The 15,816-nt window shown below is 40.3% G+C and overlaps 2 protein-coding genes across 2 annotated transcripts; both read right to left on the bottom strand.

Moving 5' to 3' along the window:
• Positions 1 to 1,084: 1,084 nt before the first annotated feature.
• LOC141837320 (heterogeneous nuclear ribonucleoprotein 1-like) lies at positions 1,085 to 3,636 on the bottom strand. Its single transcript, XM_074724746.1, has 4 exons — positions 3,265 to 3,636; positions 2,574 to 2,803; positions 1,258 to 2,356; positions 1,085 to 1,191 (listed from the first exon to the last, which is right to left on the bottom strand). Exons 2-4 carry the CDS (start codon positions 2,793 to 2,795, stop codon positions 1,085 to 1,087), a joined length of 1,428 nt encoding a protein of 475 aa, XP_074580847.1. The 5' UTR covers positions 2,796 to 2,803; positions 3,265 to 3,636.
• A 1,640-nt stretch (positions 3,637 to 5,276) lies between these two features.
• On the bottom strand, positions 5,277 to 15,137 carry LOC141837319 (oligopeptide transporter 3-like). Its single transcript, XM_074724745.1, has 9 exons — positions 14,601 to 15,137; positions 13,691 to 13,788; positions 12,404 to 12,512; positions 8,843 to 9,397; positions 7,935 to 8,032; positions 6,977 to 7,546; positions 6,569 to 6,824; positions 6,257 to 6,439; positions 5,277 to 6,157 (listed from the first exon to the last, which is right to left on the bottom strand). The coding sequence occupies exons 1-9, from the start codon at positions 15,090 to 15,092 to the stop codon at positions 5,543 to 5,545; spliced, it is 2,976 nt and encodes a 991-aa protein (XP_074580846.1). The 5' UTR covers positions 15,093 to 15,137; the 3' UTR covers positions 5,277 to 5,542.
• Positions 15,138 to 15,816: the final 679 nt, after the last annotated feature.

Raw genomic sequence — 15,816 nt, 5'->3', positions numbered from 1 at the left:
AGCTAGTACTTGAAAGCAAATGATTCTTCTGGTGCTTTTAACAACTGGGATTATAAACATAAAAAAAGCGCAATCATAAACAATCATTGTGAATATTCAGGAGTAAAACATCCCAAAGATACCAATGAGTCAGTTAGTGCAGATATTTGGAAAACATGCCACATATGCCCAGGTCCGCACAAGGCCAAGCATCCCAGATGCACAAAATGGAGTGGCAGGTTAATGAGGGATTATTTTTCACTGTTATATACATTACCATATGGTTATGTGTCAAGGATAATGTATGTCTAAAGGCTAATAAGGGATTACTCTATCTCATTTTCGTATGACCACTATCTGAGTTATATAATTCTGGAGCTTGAATTGTGACAAGGCGACTGTTTGAAATGTAGTTATAGCCTATGCTGTTTCAATCCTCATTCTTCCATAATGAGATGGTGTGAAGTTGTTAGCATATTTGTAGTTAACTGACCCATAAAACCTGAATGTAATCTAGATAGTGGATTTGTTGACAGTTCATATCATATAAAAGACAACTGAAGCAAACAATTATCCAGTTTTTGATAGGTCAAAAAATGAGATGGCCTGAAATTGTTAGAATATTTATAGCTAACTGACCCACAAAATCTGAATGTAAAATGGGTTTGTGACATTTCATATCATATAATGATAACTAAAGCAGACATTTATCCGGTGTTTGATAGGCCAAACAAGGTTTGATGTTTGGTGATTTTGAATGTTAATTATGTATGTTCCATGATACCGTGAAATGGTCAATAAGCGCCACAAATTCTAGAATATCCATAGAAGAATAGTAGGAAATGAGATTGGTCTTATATCCATTATAAACACATTGGTGCATGTATTCATACATTTGCTTGAAAAAATAAGTAGCAATTTTTATTATAACCATCAAGACAAAGAGGATCATTATGTAATCCACATCTAATGTACAGAACTTATAAACCTAAAGGATGAAGAATTGAATCACAGTGTGCATCGAAATATTAATTATTAGCAAGTGTTTTTCAGTAATGATATCACAAATAGACAATTAATATTTATCCTCAAGCTTTGGGCTATATCATGATTGTACAACGAAAAAATCTTGTACAAAAGTAAAATGACTAGAGTTGAAAAAGTTACCTCTATCTGGTTGTCTATTGGTAATGCTATAATCACCCATGAAACCTGCAGAGACCTTGCCTATGATATCTGAAGGCACATTATCAAGCGCATAACCAAATGAACCAGTACCTCCAAATTCAGAAGATGAGGACGGCCAAGTTGGGTCTCGCCAAGTTGGGTCTCCATAAACTGAACTGCCACTATAGAGTTCTGGATAGGTTTCTTCGAACCCACCATTTGATCCAACACGGGAAGCCTTCAAAGCACTAGGACCATTGTTCCTTCCGAACCCCCCATTGACTAGGTCAAAATTGCTGTCCACACCTCCATAACTAAGACTCCCACCAGTATAGCTTGAAGTGTTCCCCCCAACCTGAGATGAGATGGGAGCAGTGCTACCCCAATTTAAACTACTTCCAAATCCACCAAGATTCCCATTGCCATGAGCCATATAGGCATTGGAAGTTGCAGAATTCGTAGTATAATTAAGGCCTCCAGTGCCCCATGCATTACGAGCCATTGAACTAAAAAATGAATTAGTGTTTGCACTACCACCACCATAACCAATCGGACTGTTGAACCTAGTTGAGTTCCCACTGTAATAAGGGCTCGGACCACGTCCATACCCAATACTGTTGCCAAAACTGGAATTCCCTCCGATGCTCGGGATCAAACTCGGTTCAAAATTCATTCCCATACCAAAACTAGGATTGTATGATGGGAAGGTATTTCTTGCACTACTAGGAAGGCCTAATCTACTATCCATCCTCATTCCATATCCACCAAATGAGCTTGGATTATATCCCTGAGTATAGCCATTAAGAAAGTTGTTTGCCCTATTAAGACCATAGTTATATGCGCCAACAGGGGAGCGCATATTGGGACCAGGGGAGAGTTCTTTAGGAACAGCTCTCTTGACCTCAACAGTCTTACCATTCAACTCATGAAAGCTTTTATAAAGCACCTTATCCACCGCATCCTCTGAGTCATAGGTGATGAAACCAAATCCCCTAGGTCTCTGGGTGTTGTGATCGTACATCACTACAACGTCAGTAATTGATCCAAACTGATCAAAGTACTTCTTGAATTCACTCTCTGTTATTGTAGATGGCAAGCCACCAACAAATATTTTCTTGGTACGACCAGAACCTGGAGAGCCATGTACACTACTGGCACTTCGATTAAGGATCTGTTGGTCATCCCTTGGAACTGCCTTCTTAGCCTCAACCTGAGAAATTGATCGACTAAATAGTCAATATAATCAGTTCAGTAACAACGTGCCAGTTAAATGGGGTTTGTCTGAAACCAAATCCAACAAACAGTATCTACAGCCTATAATAATTTCACATCATATGCACGGAGTAAAGGATATTGACATGTAGATTTACATGGATGCTTATGTACATATTAATGCCTGAAAATAACACACAAGATTAGACAATTACCATCCTGCCATCGATCATGTGTTTTTCCATGACAACTCGCTCAGCCACGGCTGGGTCTGAAAACACAATGAATCCGAACCCACGAGCACGGCCAGTGTTCCGGTCCTTCATGATCACAGCCTCCACGACCTCACCGTAGTTTTTGAAGTACTCCCGGAGTCTGTCCTCATTGGTGTCCCAGGAAATTCCGCCAATGAACAGCTTCCCAAGATCCATCTGCATTCTCTTTTCTGCAAATTAAATGTTTTTAAGGTTCGATTGTCAAAATTGCTACCAATGAAGCCCAATTTCATCAATTACAAACAAAACACGAAAAAGATCGACATAATGTCCTCTCAATCGGATGAAACAACGATTAAAAAATCACTTTGAAGTAGGTTATCGATGCGAATTAGATCGAATCGGACTCGAACAACAGTTCGGAGACTTCCCCCAGTCCCCCGACAAATCCGGTAGCTCCGATGAGAAGAGTAAGGTAAACACGTTACCCATGACGTAGATCTGGCCCAAAAACAGCCATCGAAGAAAGCTCTAGATCGACGCTCGATCATATCAGACCGGCCAAATCAAAATCCAACACCGCAGATGAAACAGCACCAAATCCACAGGAACAAAATCACACAAACCTGATTGGATTCAGGTTCTCCAATCAGGCAAAGGAAAAAACAACGAAGAACAAATCGCAACTCACCGATCTGAAGCTGCCGCGTCAGATGCGAAGGCGAGAAAGGGATCGGAGGGGCGCGTCTACGATCTGCGAGGCGGCATCGCGGGGTTCAACAAGAAGAAGATCGCGATCGCCAACCGGACAATCTCCTCCTTCTCTCTGCTCCCCCTCTTGGATCAACCGATCGACAACAACCGTGAAGAAAGAAAGAAAGAAATAAAAGAGGGAATCGTTGGCTTTAATGCTCGGTTTTTCTTCCACCGTTTCCGCCCAACTCATCCAACGGGAGATGGAGAAGGGAAGCAGAAGAAAGGGTGGTGGAGGTGGAGCTGTTGTTCACATCCAATCCAATCCAATCCAATATATATGTATATAAAAATCTATCTGGCTATCCAAAGAGGAGGAGGAGGATGAAGAGAGAGCACATGATCGAGAGCGAGGGATATATAAAGAGAGGAAGGGAGAGAAGGGAAAGGGGTGAGATGTGGGTCGTCGCGTTGTGTGTAAAAAAAGGAAACAAAAGTTGGTAACACCATTTTTTTCCATTTATTTTTATTTTGTAATGTTGAAAAATTAATTAAAGGTCAATTAACTTGGAAAATAAAAAGCCTCTCCTCATTTCAATATTAATTTAATGATGGATTTATTTCTACAAGTTATCATAATTTTGTTTTTTTTTTAGTTTACCCAAATTCTCACCTATCTCTTGTTTCGGAAATATCCGTATCATTTTACACTCTTTTCTCTTTGTTTTTTTTTTCATCAATAAGGCTCATTAAAAAAAGAAAAATATACCTAATTTGGGATCCTTTTCTTAAAAGGAAAAAAGAGAAAAAGAATGCTTAAATTTATAAAATTAATTTTTTTAAAAATATTTTAAAATCAATTTAATAAACATTTTTTAAAGAATCAAAATAAGATTAGGTGTGTTGTTATTTCTTATTTTAAACCAAAAAATTAAACTACGGTATGTAAATGATTTTGTTTTTTAATTTGGTTAAATTTTTAAATGGATAATTGAAACTGATATATGGATTAAAATATTTTTAAAATAAAAGTTAAAACCAAATTAAATTCCTCGTGCTTTCATAATTTAAAAAAATAAGAGAAAATATATCTTAGTCAAAAATAAATAAAATAAAAAGAACGGAAATCTACTAGCACATTTTAGGAAATCTACTAAGCTTCTAAATTCTGCAAAACTTAAAGTTTAGATTTTTTTTCTATTTGAAGTACGTAACTAAGCTCTCTCTTAGATAATTATACAGACAACCTTCTAATAAAAAATGATTATTATCAATTGTTTTTTTAAAAAAGTTAATTTTCATTTTTCAGTTTCACAATTTTATATTTATGTGTATTGATGCTTTTCTAGATTAATTTATAGTACAATTTTAATATAAGATTTTATTTAGTAAGTTATTTGATAAAATAATAAAATAATAGTTGCTGATCGAACCCCAAAAAAACAAAAACTAGCTGTATTTAGTTAATTTTAGATTGTGTGTGAATGATTTACAATTGTAATTTGAATTGAGAGTAATCATCCTTAATAAAATAAAAAAATAAGCACATAAAAACATAAAATAGGTAAATTAAATAATACTAACGTGCAATATTCACAACTTAAGACGTGCTAGGCGGATCACTCTTCCCAATAATTTCACTATATTATCCCTGTGAAAGAGATAATACAGATATTAACTCTCAATATATAATGAGATTTCGAGTGACACACCACCACAAGCTTGCTCCTAATTAAGATTTCTTTTAGCAAACAACAATCATAACTTCTTCCTAAAGGATCGAGATTAATAAAAATCTAAGAGAAGAGGATAATCGATCAAGTAGTTAATGAATCGATGCATTTCAATTCTTGTCCAAGCTCTAAAATTTCTTTGATTTTTATAGAGCAAAAACTCTCCCCTTTGTTCATATACAATTTGCAAGATATCAGTAAAAAGTAAATGATGCACTGAAAATCAGAATCAAATGCTTAAGGAGGGAAGATGAGGACGATAAACACTGATCAATCAGAATCAGAACACCAAAATTCTATAAACTTGAGTAACACAAAGTTCAAACCTCTGCACAATAACTAAGTAACATCACTCACTTCATACCAATAATCACTTTTAAACAGAGGTGTAAAACACCAAGGATTCATTTATCCGAAGCCTTACAAATGTGTTTCACATTCCTCGACTTTGTGAACCATCATCTACGATGTCCGAACTTGCTCACTCTATGACCTCGGAAGAGTTATCGTCTGTCGAAGACTTCTTTGGGCTTAAGTTTTTTGTTAGAAGACTGGGCATCCCTTGACTGATATTCCCGGTGCAGTCGGACATGTTGCCAGTGGGCAGTGATCAAGCTCTGTGCCCCACCAATTCAGGTTGTGACCCTCATTCTGGAGGGCAAAGAACAATAGCACCCCCATGAATGCCGTGCCAGCATCCAAAGCTGCAGATAACACATAGTTGTACCTCTGCCACCAGCCCTTTCGATACCGGAAAACAAAGAAGTTGAAGATCGTTCCGGTGATGAGCCAGCTAGCTATGTTGGTCGGTGTTGCAGGCGGCATACCGGCAAAACCATAAGATATGACAGGAATGTTGATGAGCGGGATCCACTTCTTCTCTGGGTACATTTTGCTTAATATCCATATTGGAACCGGCAAGAAACCTCCAATAAGGAACAACCACACCAAATTCCGGTAAAGCCCTCCGTGCCCAAAGAGGCGACCGGGGCCTATGAGACCCCATATGACCGAAGCATCGAAGGTAACTCTATACTTGGGGCAAGTCCATGGGCTGTCAGGATGTAGAGCTTCAACATCACAGATATTCGTAATGTTTTCTAGCATCCACCACGCCACTGCAAGGTTCAAGACTCCAGAAACAAGAGTTCCGACAAGCTGAGAGGAAAAGATTGAGCCACAGATGTAACAATCATAATCATTCAACCTTGTTCATTCAGTGAATGAACAACAATAAGAATGGAGATTTTAAGTCACCTGAGCAGTGTACATGCACCGAGGTGGAATCTTCATATAATGGCCAAGCTTCAGATCAGCAAGGAATGAAAGGGCATGGATAGTGCTGATTCTCCCATAGATCTTGAACAGAAGATTAGCAATCGGTTTTCCAGGAAGGACATACCCAATCATATACTGGGCTATGATATCATATCCAGGTTGCTGTAAACAATCATGCGAACGATGACTGTCAATGCCTTGATCAGCTATTTAAAGAAATGTACATTACACAATTCATAACTCATAAGATGTTTCAGCAAGAGCTACGATGTCATGCGAAGTTTTCTTTACCTGATTTGTGGTTGCTTGAATTACTCCAATGGGAAGTGTAACAAGCCAAGCCAAACCGAAAGCAAATATCATGCCCCACCATGGAAGCTGCACATCTCGTTTCCAAATGAAGGACATCATTAACGATAATACAACGCTTCCTACTAGTAGAATGAGGAACCACCACTGAGGTACTTGCTTGTATTTCTTCATCAGTTTAGCATGGATGTCCAAGTTTGCTGAGCTCATTGCTGACTTGCTTTGCCTCCAGATGTCACTGCACAGAGAGAAAGAGTTCATGGTTTATTGATCCAATAAAATATCTGAAAGAAGAGTTCCTATACAATAGGTTAGCAATTAACTTTGGAGACAATAAAAGAAGAATTGATCATTAGCATTTATCAAGAATAAGTTTTAGCTATTGAGCACCTTCCATGGAAGAGAATAACATGGACAATGGTTGCTGTGAATCTTGCAAATCCTGATCCTATCGAGAGTGCAAAAAGAGGACTAAGATAGAGCTTTCCGTAACTCTCATATGCAGCAACATTTAGATCGAAATTCGGTGTCAATATCTTGGTAGTGTCATATTTCTGGCCTGTTGTAGTGAAGAGCTGATTGGAGAATATTGGAAACTTCTGCGCGTCGAATGTGTTAAATTTCCAGTAGCATAAAGGGACTATTATGTAGATAAACATAATGAATCCAACAGCCACATTGAGGATGGAAAACCATGGAGTCACTAGAGGACTCCCATGGTACGCTGAGATCCCTGCCCAATCGAGTGTAAATGCACCAACCCCAAGCCCATGGTACGCCGATCCAATCTGCTGTGCAGTGATACTATGAGGCCATATCCAACACATCCATGAGAAGAAGGTCAATATTGGTAAGAGGTAGCCCGGGAAAATGTAGTAGCCAAAGCTGGCTATGAAGAATATGAGAAAGAAGTTCATTCGGCTTAGGCCTTTCGATTTCTCATCCTTCTCATGTAAAGCTCTGCAATGCCAGTCAAAGAATACGTAAAGTTCATAGGCATCTAAAGGCTTGAAAGAACAAGAATCACATATGTTCAAAAATTCAGAAACATTTCATAACTTTGAATTTTGCATGTTGAATGCCAACCATCCATGTAAATAGAAAAGCATCTTAAGCAGATTGGGCCTTCTAAAAAGGTCTTCTAGACACTTTTTCCCCTCTAATAAACTACGAGAATAAGTCTCACTTGGTTTTCATAAAGCTAGCAGTTTTAGCTTAGAAAGTTTTCACTGTTCCTGCAAAATGATTGAGATTGATGCAGATAGGTGCAGCCATTCTATTCGACTTGTTGCACATCACTCTCAAAACAGATAATCAGCCGGCAGTGGAAGATTGAAAGGAACCTTACCTGAAGAGGGAGACCTGAGCAAGGTTAGAAGGCCACCACATATCAGCTGGCTCCACCAGATACTTTCTCATCATCCCAGCCCAGCCATAACCCAATACCTAGACTCATGAACCATATACAAAAATTAGCTAACGTGATGTCATGCTCGTCATGAAACGACGACATAGTTGATTCACTGATATTCTTGGAAATTTAAACAAAGGAAAGCGACAAGTAAGTCTTATTTAACCATTCATCAACCAACAGATATTTTAGCTTGGGATGCGTGTGTTAAAAATAAAACAAGATAATCAAAGAAGCTAGTTTAGTTACGAGCCTTGGATATTGCGTTTCTATATTTCTCCCTTGAGAAGAAAATAGAAAGATACTTCTGTTTGTAAAAGTTCAAGACTCAAACAAACATAAAAGACAAGAGGTAGCAAAAGACTAAAACTATGTATGATGAAACCAAGAAAAACAGACACACTGATAGAAAAAAAGTGAAGATAAGGCTGCAACATTTCGTGGTTCAGTAGGAAATTGAAGCTGAGTCTATAGCAAATGGCAACCAATGAACAAGAAAACCAGAGAAGCATGTGCCATTTCTGCAAGAAACTACAAATTACATGCGAAATGAATTCAGATCTACATGAATTAGTTAGTGGATAATATGGTGATACGTTGCTAATATGACAAGAAACAATCTTCCAGGAAAAAAAATGAACAAGGGAAAGGATTTCTTGTTGCTAAGCAAAAAAGTTGTTTGAGAAAAGGGCATGTATCCACAAAAAAAATGGAGAAGAGATAGGTTGGAAATTTGGCCTACAAGTGGCAGATTTTAAGCTAAAATCTAAGAAAAGGTCCTCAGATATAAAGGGGGAAGAATAAAGAATGAAATAAACGGAAAGGAGGCCTTCCTTTCTACTAACCTGCGTCGTGAGCACGATAAGCAGGGCGCAGAGGAAATTCAAGCTCTGCCTGTAGTAGGCTTTCATCACCGTAATGGCGCCGATGGAGTAGGCATCCCCTCCTCCGATGGACACGCCGCAGTTGGCGAAGACGGTGATGATGACGTGCTCCTTGATGTTGAAAGGCCCGGGGTTGAGGTTAAACCCCCAGCCGCCGGGGAAGAGTCTCACCTCTCGGTTGGGCAGCACGGAAGCCATGAATTGGCCGATGGGTAGCACCGCGATCTGAACGAGGATGGCCGAGATGGTGAGCGGCTGCGTGCGGTAGGTGAAGAAGGTGTTGAGGAATATGAGGAGGCAGCAGGACGTCAGGCCGAGGAACCACGCGCGGAATGTCATCACCGGCATCGTCGGGTCGTCCGTCTCCGGCACCACCAGCGCCACCTCCTCCACCGGGCACCTCTCCGCCTGCTCCTCCCCCTCCGGAGGGGGGCCCTCTCCCTTTCCTGCCATCAAAGAGCACAGATCTTGAGAGAGAGAGAGAGGAGGAAAGGTGAGATCTTGGAGTGACGACGACTGAGAGAGAGGGAAGTGGATATATAGAGTGGCGGAGGCTGGAGGTGTGGCAGCGGCCGAGCGTGGAGGTCACGAGGACCGCGACAACCACACGCGTTTGTCTTGGCTCAGGCTCGCGACGCCGGGGCGTCCAGGTAGTGCAAGTTCGGGCGCCATACGCTGCCACCGAACGACGACGTGGATGACGTGGCATGGCCACGTCGTCGGATCACGCTGCCTCCGCTGCGCCCGCGAGTGCAACGTAAAAGACGGGCCCTGCCTCACGTATCTCAGCGGGACCGGGAGGTTTGACTACCGTCACGGTGGTCCCCACTTGGGTGATGGGAGGTTATATTCTGAGAAGTCAGGACCTCGAATTCAAAAGTTAGGCTTTTCAAAACTTTCCAACCGGACCGGGTTGGCCATCTGTACCTTGTTAATCATTATGGCTGGTAATTTCTATTATACTATGTTGATGGTATCATAAATGGATACAAATTAACAGGGAATTTTTTTATAATATTTAAAACTACGCCATATATTAAAAACATATTTCATCTTAAAATTGCAAACATATTTCGTTTTGTAGTAGCTTCTTAAAATAATCTGTATTATATATAGATGAATGTATATTTTGCATTTCTATGGTTAATACGTCGAGCTTTAAATACTGTTGACTCATTTGGAGTGTGAGTTATTATATAATATATTAGGCCTCAAAATATACATTTCAATGAACTGGCCTATAAATTTTATGGTACGCTTGATGCACCAATAATGTAAAAAAAATAAGTCAAAATGAGTCAAAAAAATATTAATTTATATTTCCTATAGATTCCTATTATTTAACGAATTCAATAGAAAAATATAATTTATAAAATCGTATTCCCAGTTTCTGCACGCAACTGCTGAACCAAAATATTTATTCCCAAAGCGAACAACTTTGTCTCTGTGTTCCTATGCAATGCAGAGCAAGCACACAGTGCCATTCCCTGCCTGCAGTAACTTTAACATGCATGCGGTAATGGACAACGACCTCCGCCAGTGGGAGTTGCATGATCTGAAATCTGAATGGTCCTTGAGGCGTGCAAATCTCCCGCAATATGTCCTCCCAAAAGGGTTTAAAAGGAGTCAAATTTGGGAAGGGGGGCTGCTCGCTTTAGCCAGTTGACAGATGAACTAACGTACATTTGGTGATTCCCTGATTTAAACCAACCGGTTCGAATCAGGAACGTGGAAGCGAATCCGGTCTAAGTGATTTCGGAAACAGTGTCGTTTTTTTAGTGGGAACTGTATGAGGAATCTACGCCCGGCCAGGAATGCCTTCACCACAAGCGAACGCGCAGGGGGGGAGGTTTTTATTAGTGACATGATTGCTTTCACATGACACTAATACGATCCAAACTGGATAACTTATTGTATTTGTTAACGAAATATAATTAAGGTATAATTTGCCTTCCCCACAAGGGGACACACACTTATCAACGAAATCATTTCTTCTTATTTGGCACTAATCTGATCCAAACTGGACAATTTGTTACAAGAGAAAATTTGGAGATCAAAAGATATTTTCCTTTCATTGAGCGGAAAGGACAAGTTGTGCCCACCATTTAAGTTGCAGCTCGACGATTGATTGGACGTTGATGGTACGTGCTCCTCTGCTTTGCGGACGACGAACTTTCAAAAAGAGTGATGTCCTTTGGAGAAGCCTCATCATCTCCGCCACTGAATCTTTACTTCCGAGTTCCCAAGACAACGATATTCTCGCTGTTTTGCTACAGGAAGAAGATCGTCATTCTTGGGTTTGTTTCTACTTGCTAGCACATCCTTATCAGCCAACGCACTGGATTGTGTAGAGGGACCCAACGGCCTAAAGCAGTGGAACGAAGTCCAAGAACTGTTTGAACTTTTTTATTCACGTAGCGTAGTTTCTTCTTCTTCGTCTTACTCTGCCTACACACACTGGCGGAGTCAGCCCGGGTAATTTATCCGGGCTGATCTCTACACTGTAGACTGTTCCGACGAGATTACCCGAGCCGTTTTCTTTTTCTACCATAAATTTAAGCTTTTTCACGTAGCCCGGGTAGCTTTCAACGTGGCTCCGCCCGTAACACACTGTATTATTATTAATTATTAAAAAATAATTTTTTAAAAAAATCATGATTTTTCAATGGGCTTAAGGTAATCGCTATTTAATTAGTTTAATTTGAATTTGCACTCACCTAACATATGTCCTCATAAGGTGGTATGATATTTTGGTCTTTGAATTTGCACTCACCTAACATATGTCCTCATAAGGTGGTATGATATTTTGGTCTATATTTGTGGCTTTTGTCAATTTCTAAACGATTGTTTCTTAGGAGTCAACGTGTCACTTTAGTTCTTTATTGACTTATGCCCACCGTTGTCTAGTGTGATTAGTACTTTTGTTATTATATAAGAGTAAGCGTTGGTAGTTGGGCCGGGCCTTCAAGCTAGCCTTATAAACTCAGCCTTATTGCCGAGCCCATCATTAGCCCTGATCTCATTCTTATGCGATACGAGCCTTCTCGTCGCAACTCGCGAGGAAGAAGAATGGCGGGAGGAAGAACTTTGAGTTCCAGCCCGTCCGATCTGCTCCATCGAATCAAAGGTAGACCGGCGAATCTCCGCTCTTTTCATCTTTCTCTTTGCTTTGATCTATTACAGATTGGTTGTTTGGTTCGCCTCTGTAGGCTTTGTGCGGTCCCTCGTTGATGATCTCAGCAACGATCGACCTCCTTCCGTCGCCCTAGACCGGTACCGCAACTACTGCTTGGATCTTTCGGAAAGATGGTATTCTTCTATTCCCTCCCGTTTATTCCATTTTAGATCATTCTGCGGTCTATTCTGAAGTCAATGTTCCATAACTCACCTGTTTCTGAAATGAGATCTAAGATTTTAAGTTGAAATACCTTCTGGTTGTGCACACATGAAAGTGCCTGTGATACTATACCCCCATGGCTCTAAATAATGTAGATTATTGATGTCCGACTTGAGAGCCAGTACCTCCGATATGAGTTTAACAAGAAGGTACTCCAAAGCAATAGGCCTGAAATTGCCTACACACTCCCTGTACTTAGGTAGGAGAGATGCATAATTGGGTGAAGCAATCCAACTGTACTCCTTGAATCAAAATCATCAAATTACACTAGAAGATCCCTCTTACATAAATTCCAAGAATACAGTACGAATATTGAACCCATTCGGCCTTGGGCTTTCTAGCTTACCTACTTATTTTTATAGCTGTTAGTATCTCAGTTTTAGAGAACAGGGCGACAAGGAAGTCTAGAAGCTCGTCTTAGACAAAGACTTCTGATTATGAAGTTGTTCTATGCCTTGGTAGGGAGAATGATGGAGAACATCGATCTGTCCTGCATGAAAATGATCATTGAATGCCTGCATAGTAGAGCCTCTTTTAAGAATTCTATATTTGTTGACCAATGGAAGCAATGAAGTTCTTTCTTCCTCCTTTGCTTGTTTGCAATCATATGAAAATAGGATGAATTCTTGTCACCCTCCTTCATTCTTGTGATCTTAGTCCATTGGTTTCAGTATATAGCTTTTTCAAAAAGATCCTATATAGTTATGTAAAGAACATAACGTTTGCCTTGCAGACAGATAGTGGGAGACTCTTATATCCTCCATATTTATATTTTCCTTCTATGGCATCACAGCAATGCCCTCCTCATCTGGGATATCAGCTATATTGCTCATATCATTCACATCTGTCTCAATAGGACTCCGAATCCAGCACTCATTGAGATACAATGACTAGCTACCATGGTAAGCAGATAGATGGATGGGAGTTTTATAAATTTGTTGAACAATACGACTCCAGCTCATGATGCAGATGTCTAACATGGTTTAGATGAGGGCAGTCACCATTCTATAAGCATATATGGAGAAGATTTTTGAGTTACTAGTTACTAAAATATTTTATGTAGTGTTTCATTGTATTGAATTTGCGTATGAATATTTCCTTTGTAATGAACCTATGTTCTTTATAATTTTCCCTCTTACATTATTTAATATTGAGAACTAAAAATTTAAATATTGCAACAATCAAAAAAGTATTTTAAATAATTCATTATCATACTTAAAAATATTTTCAAATATAAAAATTATTTATTTTCATGATATGGGATATATAAATATTTAATACGGTAACTATAGTGGTAAATATCTGCAAAATGATTGAGATTGATGCAGATAGGTGCAGCCATTCTATTCGACTTGTTGCACATCACTCTCAAAACAGATAATCAGCCGGCAGTGGAAGATTGAAAGGAATACCTGAAGAGGGAGACCTGAGCAAGGTTAGAAGGCCACCACATATCAGCTGGCTCCACCAGATACTTTCTCATCATCCCAGCCCAGCCATAACCCAATACCTAGACTCATGAACCATATACAAAAATTAGCTAACGTGATGTCATGCTCGACATGAAACGACGACATAGTTGATTCACTGATATTCTTGGAAATTTAAACAAAGGAAAGCGACAAGTAAGGCTTATTTAACCATTCATCTAACAACAGATATTTTAGCTTGGGATGCGTGTGTTTAAAAATAAAACAAGATAATCAAAGAACCTAGTTTAGTTACGAGCCTTGGATTTTGCGTTTCTATATTTCTCCCTTGAGAAGAAAATAGAAAGATACTTCTGTTTGTAAAAGTTCAAGACTCAAACAAACATAAAAGACAAGAGGTAGCAAAAGACTTAAACTATGTATGATGAAACCAAGAAAAACAGACACACTGATAGAAAAAAGTGAAGATAAGGCTGCAACATTTCGTGGTTCAGTAGGAAATCGAAGCTGAGTCTATAGCAAATGGCAACCAATGAACAAGAAAACCAGAGAAGCATGTGCCATTTCTGCAAGAAACTACAAATTACATGCGAAATGAATTCAGATCTACATGAATTAGTTAGTGGATAATATGGTGATACCTTGCTAATATGACAAGAAACAATCTTCCAGAAAAAAAAATGAACAAGGGAAAGGATTTCTTGTTGCTAAGCAAAAAAAGTTGTTTGAGAAAAGGGCATGTATCCACAAAAAAAAATTGAGAAGAGATAGGTTGGAAATTTGGCCTACAAGTGGCAGATTTTAAGCTAAAATCTAAGAAAAGGTCCTCAGATATAAAGGGGGAAGAATAAAGAATGAAATAAACGGAAAGGAGGCCTTCCTTTCTACTAACCTGCGTCGTGAGCACGATAAGCAGGGCGCATAGGAAATTCAAGCTCTGTTTGTAGTAGGCTTTCATCACCGTAATGGCGCCGATGGAGTAGGCATCCCCTCCTCCGATGGACACGCCGCAGTTGGCGAAGACGGTGATGATGACGTGCTCCTTGATGTTGAAAGGCCCGGGGTTGAGGTTAAACCCCCAGCCGCCGGGGAAGAGTCTCACCTCTCGGTTGGGCAGCACGGAAGCCATGAATTGGCCGATGGGTAGCACCGCGATCTGCACGAGGATGGCCGAGATGGTGAGCGGCTGCGTGCGGTAGGTGAAGAAGGTGTTGAGGAATATGAGGAGGCAGCAGGACGTCAGGCCGAGGAACCACGCGCGGAATGTCATCACCGGCATCGTCGGGTCGTCCGTCTCCGGCACCACCAGCGCCACCTCCTCCACCGGGCACCTCTCCGCCTGCTCCTCCCCCTCCGGAGGGGGCCCCTCTCCCTTTCCTGCCATCAAAGAGCACAGATCTTGAGAGAGAGAGAGAGAGGAGGAGGAAAGGTGAGATCTTGGAGTGACGACGACCGAGAGAGAGGGAAGTGGATATATAGAGTGGCGGAGGCTGGAGGTGTGGCAGCGGCCGAGCGTGGAGGTCACGAGGAGCGCGACAACCACACGAGTTTGTCTTGGCTCGCGACGCCGGGGCGTCCAGGTAGTGCAAGTTCGGGCGCCATGCGCTGCCACCGAACGACGACGTGGATGACGTGGCATGGCCACGTCGTCGGATCACGCTGCCTCCGCTGCGCCCGCGAGTGCAACGTAAAAGACGGGCCCTGCCTCACGTATCTCAGCGGGACCGGGAGGTTTGACTACCGTCACGGTGGTCCCCACTTGTGTGATGGGATGTTATATTCTGAGAAGTCAGGACCTCGAATTCAAAAGTTAGGCTTTTCAAAACTTTCCAACCGGACCGGGTTGGCCATCTGTACCTTGTTAATCATTATGGATGGTAATTTCTATTATACTATGTTGATGGTATCATAAATGGTTACAAATTAATAGGGAAAATTTTGTATAATATTTAAAAGTACGTCATATATTAAAAACATGTTTCATCTTAAAATTGCAAACATATTTCATTTTGTAGTAGCTGGTTAAATTAATATTAATCTGTATTATACATTTCTATGCTTAATAGGTCGAGCTTTAAATACTGTTGACTCATTTGGAGTGTGAGTTA

The sequence above is a fragment of the Curcuma longa genome, chromosome 11, assembly GCF_044706935.1.
Source record: "Curcuma longa cultivar G26 ecotype Majalengka, Jawa Barat chromosome 11, ITB_CL_G26_1.1, whole genome shotgun sequence".
Taxonomy (NCBI): Eukaryota; Viridiplantae; Streptophyta; class Magnoliopsida; order Zingiberales; family Zingiberaceae; genus Curcuma; species Curcuma longa.
Note: the sequence above shows the minus strand (reverse complement) of the source record. Positions and strands in the feature narration are given on the sequence as shown.